The sequence below is a fragment of the Carcharhinus amblyrhynchos genome, unplaced genomic scaffold (assembly GCF_965287045.1).
Source record: "Carcharhinus amblyrhynchos unplaced genomic scaffold, sCarAmb.v2.hapA scaffold_39, whole genome shotgun sequence".
NCBI classification, from domain to species: Eukaryota; Metazoa; Chordata; class Chondrichthyes; order Carcharhiniformes; family Carcharhinidae; genus Carcharhinus; species Carcharhinus amblyrhynchos.
In genome coordinates this window covers 2,978,750-2,993,217 of record NW_027649780.1, presented here as the reverse complement: position 1 = coordinate 2,993,217, position 14,468 = coordinate 2,978,750, and the positions used below count along the sequence as shown (strand labels likewise).

General features: G+C 49.0%; 2 protein-coding genes across 3 annotated transcripts in view; one reads left to right on the top strand and one right to left on the bottom strand.

The window, feature by feature from the left end:
* LOC145335620 (uncharacterized) overlaps nucleotides 1-7,476 on the bottom strand; it is a 72,722-nt gene extending 65,246 nt beyond the window's left edge. The window contains exons 1-2 of the mRNA XM_080181424.1: nucleotides 7,340-7,476; nucleotides 4,474-5,790 (exon numbers count right to left, since the gene is read on the bottom strand). Coding sequence (XP_080037550.1) covers nucleotides 4,474-5,639 — 1,166 coding nt within the window. The 5' untranslated portion in view covers nucleotides 5,640-5,790; nucleotides 7,340-7,476. The remainder of the gene's footprint in view (nucleotides 1-4,473; nucleotides 5,791-7,339) is intronic.
* LOC145335612 (uncharacterized) overlaps nucleotides 1-11,757 on the top strand; it is a 34,644-nt gene extending 22,887 nt beyond the window's left edge. Inside the window, exons 1-2 of one of the 2 annotated variants that reach the window (XM_080181415.1) lie at nucleotides 9,453-9,607; nucleotides 10,161-11,757. In XM_080181415.1, the coding sequence (XP_080037541.1) occupies nucleotides 10,463-11,476 (1,014 nt within the window). In that variant the 5' untranslated portion in view covers nucleotides 9,453-9,607; nucleotides 10,161-10,462 and the 3' untranslated portion in view covers nucleotides 11,477-11,757. Of the gene's footprint in view, nucleotides 1-9,452; nucleotides 9,608-10,160 lie in introns of those variants that run through there. The other variant, XM_080181416.1, reaches the window with a different exon arrangement.
* Nucleotides 11,758-14,468: the final 2,711 nt, after the last annotated feature.

The window sequence follows — 14,468 nt, the reverse complement described above, 5'->3', positions numbered from 1 at the left end:
TGAGGAGGTGATCTGATAGAGGTTTACAAGGTTATGAGTGACATGGACAGTGTGGATAGTCAGGTGCTCTTTCCTAGGGTAGAAAAGTCAAGTCCTTGAGGACGTAGGTTTAAAATGCATGGGGAAAAGTTTAGAGATGTGTAACGCAAGTTTTTCCACTCAGAGGGTGGTGAATATCTGGAATGTGCTGCCTGGAGAGTGGTGGGAACAGGTACAATTGCAGCATTTAAGAGGCAACTAGACAAATACATGAATAGGATGGGATTGGAAGGATATGGACTCCATAAGTGCATACAGTTTCAGTTTAGGCAGGCATCATGATTGGCACAGGCTTGGAGGGCTGAAGGGTCTGTTTCTGAGCTGTACTTTGCTTTGTTGTCCTCAGTGTGTGACCACACTGTGCCTTTAAGAAACGCATTTTAATCATGTTCCTATAGGGTGTTTCCAGCAGCACCTGGAAGTTGTTGTCACCGTTTTGTCTGTAGCTGGTGTCTCGAATTGTTGCTGAAGCAATATAATGGCTATCATGTTAAATTTTAATCTGGTCTAAAGCACTATTCTGGTCCTTTGGGGTTTGCTGGGTGGAGCATGATTTGGGGGCTGATTAACAGGTCAGGTGATGCCTGGGGACAGTTTTATTTTCCACAGAAAAGTCCAAATGTTTAGTTTTAGTTTAATTGCTATTAGGAGCTGATGGAAGAAGTATCTCTCTGTCTCTCTCTCTCCAGAGGCATGCTGTAAGTTCTAGGACTGGGAAGCCTCAGAGATTTGATCCAACATAGAATCCCTACAGTGCAGGAGGCCATTCAGCCCATCTAGTCTGCACTGACCACAATCCCACCCAGGCTCTATCCCTATAACCCCATGCATTCACCCTAGCTAATCCCCCGACACTGAGGAGCAATTTAACATGGCCAATCCACCTAACCAGCACATCCTCGGACACTAAGGACAATGTAGCATGGCCATTCCACTTAACCTGCACATCTTTGGACATTCAAAGGACCAATTCACAGCTGGCGTTACAAAGCTGAAAACCCAGCATCACGTGTGCATACTTGCTTTCTGTGTCAAGTCTAGAAAATGGCTTATGCCTGTGGGATGGAGTTCAATTTGGAACAAAATAGATAGCTAGCTGTTAAGGTTTATACTACATTATGTTTATGTATCTTGTAATTGGTAAAAAGATATGCTAGTTCTTGTTATATTTTAACCGTGTTCTTAAATAAATAAAGCTTCCCTGTTGGGTCACTTCAATCATACCTGGAGTGAAACACCTTATGTTCACCCTAATGCCAAATTCAAATGTTAAAACCTTGAGTCCAGTGTTGCAAAGTTCGGTAGAGTAGTTTAAATTGGGAGATATAAAGTTAGAATGTGGTGTTTGCAAAATTGTGAAATGCTAGTGGGAGTGGGGGGTGGTGGTGGAGGTGGGCATGGGAGTGGTGGTGGAGGTGGGCATGGGAATGGTGGAGGGAGGAAGCATTGCACGATCCTGTTAAAAAGGTGGTGCTTTTTCTCTGCTTAGAGATTTTAAAAATGCAAATACACAGAGAGCCCCAACCTGAAACATTTGTATTGAAAGGCCAAGCAGCAGTTTTTAACCAAGACAACTTCTGGCTTTTGAATTTTGCCAATCAATTTGAATCAGGCAATTAGATACCAAAAAACCCATTAAATTTACATCTGATGGTTTTGACAACCGAGGACCGAGTAAGAAATATTGATATGTCATCATGGGTATATAAGAAGGGGGCAGTGGGACAAAGAAAGTAGAGCAATTGCCACCGACTAGAGTCAACAGCTCTCAGCTCTCAACTACAACGAGAATCGCTGGCTTTCATAGTTTCAGCTATGTTAGAGAAAGTACCATCTAGATAGCAAGGGTACAAAAGAAGAAAGAAGTTCCAGACAGAAGAATCTACAGAGAAAGCCCAGAATATTCTGGATGACACAAAACCTGGTTGTAAAACCAGGTTGGCACAGTAGTTAGCACTGCTGCTTCACAGCACTGTGGTCCAGGTTTGATTCCCGGCTAGGGTCACTGTCTGTGTGGAGTTTGCATGTTCTCCCGAGTCTTTCCTCTGGGTGCTCCAGTTTCCTCCCACATTCTGAAAGACGTGCTGGTTATGTGCATTGACGTGCACACACCCTGAGGCACACCTTTACTCACTGGCTGCCATCCTGAAAAAGAACTGGCCTTTTACCAGTTAGTCAATCCTCTATCCATGCTAGATCTTACCCTTAACACCATGGGCTCTTAACCTATTTAACAGTCTCCTAAGCAGCACCTTGTCAAAGGCCTTCTGGAAATCTAAATAAATTATGTCCACTGGTTCTCCTTTATCTAACTTCCTTGTTGCGTCTCCAAGAACTCTAACAGATTTCTCAGACATGACCTCCCCTTGATAAGGCTATGCTGACTCAGTCCTATTTTATCATACATTTCGAAGTACTCTGCAATCTCATCTTTAATAATGGACTCCAAATCTTGCCAATGACCGAAGTCACGCCAACACCGGCCTATAATTTCCTGTTTACTGCCTCCCTCCCTTCTTAAACAGCGTTGTTACATTAGTTACTTACCAGTCCTCTGGTACCCTCCCTACCTCCAGTGATTCCTGAAAGATCACTACCAATGCCTCCACAATTTCCTCAGCTCTTTTAGAACCCTGGGCTGCTGTCCATCCAGTCCAGGAAATTTATCCATCTTCAGACCTTTCAGTTTCCCCAGAACCTTCTCCTTAGTGATGGCCACTACGCTCACCTGTGCCCTCTGACTTTCCTGGAGCTCTGGCATCCCACTGGTGTCTTCCACTGTGAAGACTGATGCAAAGTAACTATTCAGTTCCTCTGCCATTTCTTTGTTTCCTATTTTTACTTCTCCAGCCTCATTTTCCAGTGGTCCAATGGATATTTTTGCCTCTCTCTTACCTTTTATATATTGAAAAAAAACTCTTTCAATCTTCTTTTATATTACTAGCTAGCTTACACTCATATTTCATCTTCTTCCCCAATTGCTTTTTTAATTGTCCTCTGCTTGCTTTTAAAGGTTTCCCAATCCTCTGGCTTCCTGCTAATCCTCGCCACTTTGTATGCTTTTTCTTTTGCTTTTATGCTGTCCTTGACTTCCCGCATCAGCCATGGATGCCTCGTCCTCCGCTTAGCATGTTTCCTCCTCCTTGGGATGAATTTCTGTTGGTGCCTCCCGAATAACCCCCAAAAACTCCTGCCTTTGCTGTTCCACTGTCTTCCCTCCTAGGTTCCCTTTCCAATCAACTCTGGCCAGCTCCTCCCTCATGTCTTTGTAGTTACCTTTATTTACTTCTAACATCTGATTCCAGCTTCTCCCTCTCAAACTGCAGGGTAAATTCTATCATATTGTGGTCACTGCTCCCGAAGGGTTCCTTCACTTTAAGTTCTATAATCAAGTCTGCCTCATTACACATCACCAAATCCAGAATTGCCTGTTCCCCAGTAGGCTCTGTCACAAGTTCTTCCAAAAAATCATCTCTTAGACATTCCACAAATTCCTTTTCTTGGGAACCACCTGATTTTCCCAGTCCACCTGCATATTGAAGTTCCCCATGATTACTGTAATATTGCCTTTTTTATATGCCTTTTCTATCTCCTGATATATTTTCTGCCCCACATCCTGACTTCTGCTGCGGGGGTGGGGGGGGTGTTGTGGGGGGGAACCCTGTATAAATCTACCCACAGAGATTCATTGCCTTCCGATCCTATAATCACTTCTTATTATCGATTTAACTTCATTCCTTACCAACAATGCAACCCAGTCCCCTTTGCCCATCCGCCTGTCCTTCCGATAGGACTCATATCCTTGGATATTTAGATCCCAGTCCTGATCCCCTTGCATCCACGTGTCTGTGATGCCCCCAACATTGTACCGGCCAATTTCAGTGTGCACAACAAGTTCATTTACTTTGTTCCGCATACCGCACACTTGGCGACTGGGGGAATTTCACAGTAACTTCATTGCAGTGTTAATATAAACTTTACTTGTGACTAACAGGTAAACTTTAAAGAGTGACTAAATTTTATTTGTTAATGAATGGGAGGTGTATTTATTGGAACAGCATATCATTAGAATTTAGTTTTATTTGGAAATAGTTAATGGTTAGAAAGGATTTACTCGGTTTGTCAATAGCTTAGTTAGATAAATAAGTCGTTATGTGTTGATTTGAGAGAGAGTGCCAGTGTTTTTATTGAACACTAGAAGTTGCTGAATCGCACCACTCACACATACTTTTTACAGACTGTAGGGTGAGGTACTTCTCCTGAGTGTTAGTTCTCAGAGGGGGGAAATAACCTCTGCTTTATAAAATAAGGCTGACTTCATAAAACACCTTGGAGTTTCTGAGCTGGGACTTACAAGTGTGAAGGTGCCATCAGTTCTTTGTAAGTTGTCAAAATAGTCACTCCCAAAGTCTGAGCACCAAGAAAGATCTCTAATCGGTGTGACTGCCCTGGTGTCTCAGCAGGTTGAAGGAAGAAGTGTACCCCTTCCCGCACATGGTGCAGGTGAACGGCCTCTCCACAATGTGGATGAGCCGGTGTTTCCTCAGGGCGGACGGGTCACCAAATCCGTCCCCGCACTTGGAGCAGACAAACGGGCTCGCCCTAGTGTGCAGGCGCTGATGGCTCAGCAGGTTGCACGACTGAGTGAACCCCTTCCCGCACACCGAGCAGATGAAAGGCCTCTCCCCGGTGTGAACCCGCTGGTGTGACAGCAGGTTGGAGGAATCGCTGAATTCCTTGCCGCACTCGGAGCAGGTGAACGGCCTCTCCCCGGTGTGGATGCGGCGGTGCCTGTGGAAGTTGGATGAGTCGGTGAACCCCTTCCCGCACTCGGAGCAGGTGAACGGTCTCTCCCCGGTGTGAACCCGCTGGTGTGTCTGCAGGGTGGACGGATCGCTAAACCCCTTCCCGCACTGCAAACAGGTGAAGGGCCTCTCCCCGGTGTGGACGCGCCTGTGCGCCAGCAATTGGGCAGAGCGGGTGAATCCCTTCCCGCACTCGGAGCAGGCGAACGGCCTCTCCCCGGTGTGAATGCGCTGGTGTACCAGGAGGTCGGAGGAGTGAGCGAACCCTTTCCCACATTCAGCGCAGGTGAACCGTCTCTCCCCAGCCTGAGCCCGCAGGGAGGACGGATCGCCGCGTCCGTTCTTGGACACGCGGCGGACGGACGGGCTCTCTCTGGCGTGAAGACGCTTGTGCGTCACCAGGTGGGACGACTTAGTGAACGCCTTCCCACACACCGAGCAGGTGAAGGGTCTCTCCCCGGTGTGAACCCGCTGGTGTGCCAGCAGGTTGGACGAGTCGGTGAAACCCCTCCCGCACTCGGTGCAGGTGAACCACCTCTGCCCGGTGTGGATGCGGCGGTGCCTGTGAAGGTTGGACGAGTTAGTGAATCCCTTCCCGCACTCGGAGCAGGCGTACGGCCTCTCCCCGGTGTGAACCCGCTGGTGGGTCAGCAGGCTGGATGAATCGCTGAATCCCTTCCCGCACAGCGAGCAGGTGAACGGCCTCTCCCCAGTGTGGATGCGTCGGTGAGATTCCAGGTGCGACGGGGCTTTGAATCCTTTCCCGCAGTCCCCGCATTTCCAAGGTTTTTCCATGCTGTGGGAGTCCTCGTGTCTGAACAGGTTGACTCTGAATGATTTTTAAGACGATGATATTCGGGTGCTGATGAACTGAATGGCTCTGAGGATATTTTGATGAGAGCGATGGATCAACTTTTCTTTCTGTCAATTCTCCCTTGCTGATGCTCTGCAGAAAGAGTTGATAGAAGGATATTAATAAAGGTCAAAAGAGTGCAGAGAAGGTTTACAAGGCTGTTGCCGGGACTTGAGAAATTGAGTTACAGAGAAAGATTGATAAGGTTAGGACTTTATTCCCTGGAGCGTAGAAGAATGAGGGGAGATTTGATAGAGGTGTATAAAATTATCATGGGTATAGATAGAGTGAATGCAGGCAGGCTTTTTCCACTGAGGCTAGGGGAGAAAAAAAAACTAGAGGACATGGGTTAAGAGTGAAGGGGGAAAAGTTTAAAGGGAATATGGGGGGGGGGGGGGGGCGTGGTTCTTCACACAGAGAGTGGTGGGTGTGCGGAATGACTTTTAATATTTAAGAAAAACTTGGACTGGTACTTGGATGAGAGGGATTTGGAGGGATATGGTCCAGGTGCAGGTCAACGGGACCAGGCAGAAAAACGGTGCGGCACAGCCATGAAGGGCGAAAAGGCCTGTTTCTGTGCTGTAATGTTCTATGGTTCTAAGTCATCATTTTTAGTACAGGACTGGTTAGGTGCATTGACCATGTTAGATTTTCCCTGTGTACCCAAACAGGCGGCGGAGTGTGGCAACTAGGGGGATTTCACAGTTAACTTCATGACAGTGATAATGTAAGCCTACTTGTGACATAATAAATTTTACAGATGCACCATAGAAAGAATCCTATCTGGTTGTCTCATAGCTTGGTCTGAGTGCTGCTCTGCCCAAGACAGCAAGAAACTACAAAGGGTCGTGAACGTAGTCCAAACGATCACACAAACCAGCCTCCTATCCATTGACTCTGTCCACACTTCCAGCTGCCTCAGAAAAGCAGTCAGGATAATCAAGGACCCCACACACCCCTGACATTCTCTCTTCCACCTTCTTCCGTCAGGAATAAGATACAAAAGTCAGGGGCCACATACCAACCGACTCAAGAACAGCTTCTTCCCGACTGCCATCAGACTTTTGAATGGACTTACCTTGCATTAAGTTGATCTTTCTCTACACCCTAGCTATGACCGTAACACTACATTCTGCACTCTCTCCTTTCCTTCTCTATGAATGGTATGCTCTGTCTTTATAGCCACAAGAAACAGTACTTTTTACTGTATACTAATGCATGAGACAATAATAAATCAAAAAATAAACTTTGAACTTAAAAACTTTAAAAGACATTCGTAGTGGACAAATCTAGTTTCTACACAGTTCCTTAGCCCTCCCCACTGAGTGTGAGCCACGAACTCCCCCCCCCTACACAATTTAGAAAGCTGCTGCACCTGACCCTATTCCAAAATCCTTCATTGACCTCCTGTCTTGCCCACTCCTCAAGATCCACTCTGACCCCTGTCACTGGTGCACGGTCTCTCCCTCCCCTCCCTCTCTTTGGGACTCTGCCCATTCCCCCAATTTGGGACTCGCCCCTAAATCCTCCACTTTTCACCATCCTGCCCTTTGCTCCAACCCAGAGCCTTTGGGAGCCTCTCCATCCTCCACCAGAAACACCAACAATGATATTCCCCACCAGCAACCATCGTTTCACTTACACAGCTCAAAATGCTGGGCACAGATCACAGCCAATGATCCAAATCAATTTTCTGAGTGAGACAGAGGTGTGCATTTTACTCATGATTGAATAAATAGCCAATACCAATGACAGCTCCTCACTGGGACCTTCCACATGGACAATGAAGGCAGAACAACATTGGGAGGAGGGGAGAGGAGCCTAGTCTGCCCGCCCACCCTTTCTGATTGGTTGGAGGATCGCCTAATAGCCTAATAGTCATTGGTCAGGGGCCACTGTCAATCATATCTTTTTGTGACGTCGCGCCGTCCTCCTCTCACCGCCACAAAAGGGGGCGGGGACTCCAGCTCTGGAAACCCCCCCCATTGATTGACTGGAGGACCACCAGGTCCTCCGGCCGCTAGACCGAAGGCTGATTGGTCAGATTCGCAGTCAATCATCCCATGTTGTGACGTCGCGCCATTGTCTCCCAAGGGGGAGGGCGGGGGAAACGAGTGTTATTCCCTCTCGGATTGACTGGAGGACAGACTGGGCTCCGGCAGCACACCTGATGGCCCATTGGTGGATCCGGCTGCCGATCATCCTTTATTGTGACGTCACAATAGGCTCCATTGGGGGGAGGGAGGGGCCGCCCTTCCTCTCCCATGAGTTGGAGGACCAACTCGTTCTTGGGACCGGGGTCAATGTGGAGTGGTCCAGACAGCCGTCAGTCAAGTGCGGGCAGCGTTTCCCAGCACCGCCTACCCCCGCAAACCCCGCCCACTACCCCATAGCCCCACCCCTCCCGGCTCTCCTTTCTGTGATTGTTTGGAGGACTACTTCGGTCCTCCGGATAAAAGCAAATGACTGCGGATGCTGGAATCTGAAACTAAGAGAGAAAACTCTAAGCAGGTCCGGCAGCAGCTGCAAAGAGTATGAAGAGCTGACATTGCGACCCTTTTTGTCAAAGGCATAGACAGTGGGAGATATTTATACTGCAGGGTGAGGGAATGAAAGATGAGTCATAGCCGCAGCAACCAGGGGAAAAGGCTGCTAATAGCTGTCCACAGAGAGAGAATAAATGGCCGAAAGGCAGAGAAGCTAAAATGAAGATATTGGTCCTCCAGCCCGACCCCAATAGTCGCGATTGGCCTAAACAACTGTCAGTTATATTCTCCACCCACCCCCCAACCCGCGGCACATTTGATTTTTCCACCCCGCAAACCCCCCGCGTGATCCAGCCCGCCGGGGTTCACCATGGCAACCGGCCGCCATCTTCGGAGCCAGGAGGCCCCGCCCACCAAATCTCTCAGCCGCGAGATGGCGGAGCGACGCATGAGCCTTGATCCGTTCGCCAAGATGGCGGCTGGTTTCCATGGTAACCATGGCCGGTTGCCCGAGAGCCGCTTGTTGGGCGGCCGGGGGGGGGGCGGTGGAGGGGAGTGCGAATAGTGTTAAATCAGTTCTTTTCATTTCAAATTTCTCCTCTCCTCCCCGGGTGGGTTCCTGTCATTCGCCTCACATTTTGACTTTCCCTCCGGCTCCATTTTCCTCCCATTCCGGGCGACCGGGGACAGGAGGAGGAGCAGATCGCGTGTGGGCGTCACCCACAGGTGACTGACGTTTACGTTCACCAATGGGCGTCACGGATATTCCGGCGAACATTTGGCCTCCAACCAATCAGAGAATGATTGGAGCTGGACGCTCCGCCGCTCAGAACAGAAGCGGGTGTAAGTCACCGTCAAACGCATTTGATTGACAGGTCAGTGGACAAATAATAATCAGTGTTGACAAAGGAAGGCGCTCAGTTCCCTAACCAATCGGTATGTGCTGTTCTCTGGGTTCCCCTCTTTTGTGGTGGGACGGCCCGTGACGTGACGTCACAATGCGGGGCTGATTGACTGGCTCTTTAACCAATGATCGATCATATTCGCCGTCAGTGGCCCAGGCTTTCCTCCAATCAATCAGTGGGGTTCCAGGACCGGGGCGTCCCCGCCCCCTTTTGTAGCGGTGAGAGAAGGATGGCCCGAATGAGATGATTGACAGTGGCCCTGGCCAATGGCTATTAGGCTTAACGGTCGGAGGACCAGGTTGTCCTCCAGCCAATCAGGGAGGGAGGGCGGGCAGGCTGGGCTCCTCTCCCCTCCCCGCAAAGTTGTTCTGCCTTCATTGTCCATGTAGCAGGTCCCAGAGAGGGGTTGTCATTGGGATTGGCTATTTATTCAATCATGAGACAAATGCATACTTCTGTCTCACCCAGAGAAATGGTTTGGATCATTGGCTGTGACCTGTGCCCAGCATTTTGAGCTGTGTAAGTGAAATGAGGGTTGCTGGTGGGAATATCATTGTGATTATTTCTGAGGGTAGCAGAAAAGAGGTTGGTGGAGGATGGAGAGACTCCCAAAGGCTCTGGGCTGGACAGTGAAGAGCCGGGGTAAGTCCCAAATTGGGGGAACGGGCAGAGTTCCAAAAGGGGGGGAGGAGAGGGAGAGAACGTGCACCCTGTTGGAGGTCACAGTGGATCCTGAGGAGTGGACAAGACAAGAGGTCAATAAAGGGATTTGGAGTAGGGTAGGGGGTGGCAGCTTTCCAAATTGTGCGGGATACAGACCTAGACTCAGTGAAGAGGGCTGGGGAATTGTTGCGTAAAAATTAGAGTTGTCCATTACAAATATCTTTAAAGGTCTATTTATTAGTGTCACAATTGGCCTTACACTAAAACTGCAATGAAGTTACTGTGAAAATCCCCTAGTCCCCACACTGTGGCGCCTGATTCGGGTACACTGAGGGAGAATTTAGCATGGCCAAAGCACCTAACCAGTCCTATACCTAGAATGACGACTTCTGTAAACTCCTTTTGCAAGGTATCGCAAGGGAGGATTGACAGAAAGGAAACTCGAACCATCGCTCGCGTCAAACGATCGGATAGAGACACTCGATTCATCGGCCTTTGAATGTGGATGGAGAAATGTTCCTCTCTGGGAGAAGGTTCTAAACAAGACACATGCGAGTGAGAGTGTTCCAGTGCACTGAGTGCGGAAAGAGCTTTAACCAGTTACACAACCTGAAAATACATTGCAGCGTTCGCAGCAGAGAGAGACTGTACCCATGTTTTGTGTGAGATTTAACTGATAGTTTAACTTGGACTCACAAGGACACCCGCACCATGGAGAAACCGTGGAAATGTGGGGACTGTGGGAAGGGATTCAATTTCCCCTCCCAGCTGGAATCTCACCGACGCATCCACACTGGGGAGAGGCCATTCACCTGCTCGCAGTGCGTGAAGGGATTTAGTGACTCGTCCAGCCTGCTGACCCACCAGCGAGTTCACACCGGGGAGAGGCCGTTCTCCTGCTCCGAGTGCGGGAAGGGATTCACCGACTCGTCAAACCTTCAGAGGCACCGCCGCATCCACACCGGGGAGAGGCCGTTCACCTGCTCTCAGTGCGAGAAGGGATTCAGCGACTCTTCCAGCCTGCTGACCCATCAGCGAGTTCACACCGGGGAGAGGCCTTTTATCTGCCCCGAGTGTGGGAAGGGATTCGCTCAGTCAGCCAACTTGCAGGCGCACCAGCGAGTTCACACCGGGGAGAGGCCGTTCACCTGCTCGGTGTGTGGGAAGGGATTCAGTCAGTCCTCCAACCTGCTGACCCACCAACGCCTTCACACCGGGGACAGTCCGTTTGTCTGCTCCATGTGTGGGGTTGGATTCAGCGATCCATCTGCCCTGCAGACGCACTGGCAGGTGCACGCTGGGGAGAGGCCGTTCACCTGCGCCGAGTGCGGGAAAGGGTTCGCTCACTCCTCCCACCTCCTGAAACACCAGCGCATCCACACTGGGGAGAGGCCGTTCACCTGCTCCGAGTGCGGGAAGGGATTCACCCAGCTGTCCAACCTGCTGACGCACCGCCGCGTTCACACCGGGGAGCGCCCCTTCACCTGCCCCGTGTGTGGGAAAGGATTCACGCAGCTCTCCAGCCTGCTGACGCACAGGCGCATCCACACCGGGGAGAGGCCCTTCACCTGCTCCGTCTGCGGGAACGGGTTCAGCGATTCTTCCACCCTGAGGAAACACCGGCTCGTCCACACCGGGGAGCGGCCCTTCACCTGCACTGTGTGCAGGAAGGGATTCACCTCTTCCTCCAACCTGCTGAGACACCAGGGCAGCCACACCGATTAGTAACCTTGCCCAGTGGGCAGAATTTGGGAGCGACTATTTTAAAAACTTCAACAGAACCGGTGGCACCCGCACACTGAGAGTGCGGGACAACTGTTCTTGCAGCCCAGAGAGGCAGTACTCCCAGCTGCTGACATACTAGCAACTCCACAAGTGATTCCAGGGACTAGATTCTGCTGATATTGCTGCTGTTAATCAAATCCAAGACTGACCCATGTTCATTCTAAAGTAAAAAGTCTGACAACACCAGGTTTTAGTCCAACCGATTTATTTGATAATAGACTCACAAGCTTTTGGGGTTAGCCCCTTCGAAACCCTTTCGGGGTTAGCCCAGTTTAATCTCTAAACTGTCTGTGCTTTCTATGCTCTGTCTGAGGCCAGAACGCTCCATTTACCTGACGAAGGGGCTAACCCCGAAAGCTTGTGAGTCTATTATCAAATAAATCGGTTGGACTAAAACCTGGTGTTGTCAGACTTTTTACTGTGTTTACGCCAGTCCAACGCTGGCATACCCACACCATGTTCATTCTGACAGTTTTGATTTATTATTGTCACATGTATTAGTATACAGTGAAAAGTATTGTTCCTTGCGTGCTATACAGACAAAGCATACTGTTCATGAAGACGGAAAGGACAAAGTGCCTCAAGTTACAATCAGGGCCCCGCATGCTTGGAGCAAGATTTCCCCAACTTCCATACTCCATCTAATTTGATTTGATTTATTATTGTCACATGTATTGGGATACATCGAAAAGTATTGTTTCTTGCATGCTTTACAAAGCATATTGTTCATAGTGTACATGGGGAGGAGGAAAGGAGAGAGTGCAGAATGTAGTGTTACAGTTATAGCTAGGGTGTAGAGAAAGATCAACTTAATGCAAGGTAGGTCCATTAAGATATCTAATGACAGCTGGGAAGAAGGTGTTCTTGAGTCTGTTGGTATGTAACTTCACATTTTTGTATCTTTTTCCTAATGGAAGAAGGTGGAAGAGAGAATGTCCAGGGTGTGTGAGGTCCTTAATTATGCTGCCTGCTTTGCCAAGGCAGTGGGACAGAGTCAATGGATAGGAGGCTGGTTTGAGTGATGGACTGGGCTACGTTCATGACTCTTTGAAGTTTCTTGCGGTCTTGGACAGAGCAGGAGCCATACCGAGCTGTGATACAATCAGAAAGACTGCTTTCTGTGGTGCATCTGTAAAAGTTGGTGAGAGTTGTAGCGGACATGCCAGATTTCCTTGGTAGAGATATTGGTGGGCTTTCCTAACTATAGTGTCGGCATGGGGGGGATCCAGGACAGGCTACTGGTGATCTGGACACTTAAAAACATGCAGCTCTCGAGGAGTTTGGATCTGTTTCCGCTATTAGCAGATCCAGGGACTGATGTGGAGATTAACATTCTGGGTTTGTTAAATAAATATATCAGCCACTTTTAAACAGTCAGCCGTGTTTTATTCTTTTCTATTGGTTCCCGGGATGTGGGTATCGCTTTCTTCACCGACATTTATTGCCCCTTTCCAAATTGCCCTTGAATTGTGCGGCTTGGCTGCAGGTCATTTCGGAGGGCTTTAAAGAATCAACCACACTGCTGTCGCTCTGGAGTCACGTGGAGGCCAGACCGGGTAAAGACCGGCAGCATTCCTTCCTAAATTTGGTTTATTGTCACATGTATTGGGGTATAGTGAAAAGTATTCCTTCTTGTGCAATATACAGACAAAGCATGCCACTCATAGAGAACACACGGGAGATGGAAAGGAGAGAGTGCAGGATGTAATGAAGTCTATGTATGAGTCACAAATAAGGTTTACATTAACACTGCAATGAGCCGGTGTGTACTCGCTCAAGCCTCTATAGGCCAAAGATGTGTGGGTTAGGTGGATTGGCTATGCTAAATTGCCCCTTTGTGTCAGTGGGATTAGTGGAGTAAATACATGGTGTTGCGGGAATTACGCCCTAGGTGAGATTGTTGTCACTGCAGGCTCGATGGGCTGAATGGCCTCCTTCTGCACTATTCTCACAGGACCAAAGGTGAAGTAGGCAATTGGATACAAAATTTGCTTGATGAGAGAAGACAGAGGGTGGTTGTAGAGGATTGTTTTTCAAGCTGGAGGCCTGTGACCAGCGGTGTGCCTCAGGGATTGGTGCTGGGTCCACCGTTATTTGTCAATTATATTAATGATTTCAATGAGAATTTAGGAGGCATGGTTAGTAAGTTTGCAGATGACACCAAGATTGAACAAAGAACAAAACAGCCCGGGAAACAACAGGCCCTTCGGCCCAACGAGCCCACCCTGCCATTTTAACATTACCAGTCCCCCCCTCCGCCCATGACCCTTATCTATTGTTTATGGCATTCCACATTGAGGGAAAACTAATTTAGGGACAATTTATTACCTCCAATCAGCCTAAGAGCACATCTTTGAGGTGTGGGAGGAAACCGGAGCACCCGGAGAAAACCCACGCAAGCACGGGGAGAATGCACAAACTCCCATAGACACCGGCCCAAATCCATGTGTCTGCACAGCAAACAGTGATAGTCACTGAGCTGTCGTGTTGCCCACCATCTGGTCCAGTTTAAGCGCACACTAACGACATGAAGTACTAGGCTCTTCTCGAACATCCAAGAGCAGCCCTAGTACGACCCATCGCGTGTATGCCCCTCGTTGGACAACAAGGCGGACCAACTTAAAACCTGTGAATTAAAAGAGAAAAACAATAGTATCATTCCACATCTTTATACATTACCAGGGACGTCCCAAGGCTACTGCACCTTATTTAAAACAATCTCCTATATCCCTCCATCTCCAACCCACTCATGTGCCTGTCTAAGTAACTCTTAAACAACCCTAGCATGCCTGCCTCCACCACCTTACTTGGCAGAGCATTCCATACCCCCACTACTCTCTGTGTGAAAAACCTCCCTCTGACATCCGTGTTATACCTCTCCCCCCTCACCCTAAGCCCGTGGCCCCTCGTACTGTGCGTTTCTAACATAGGA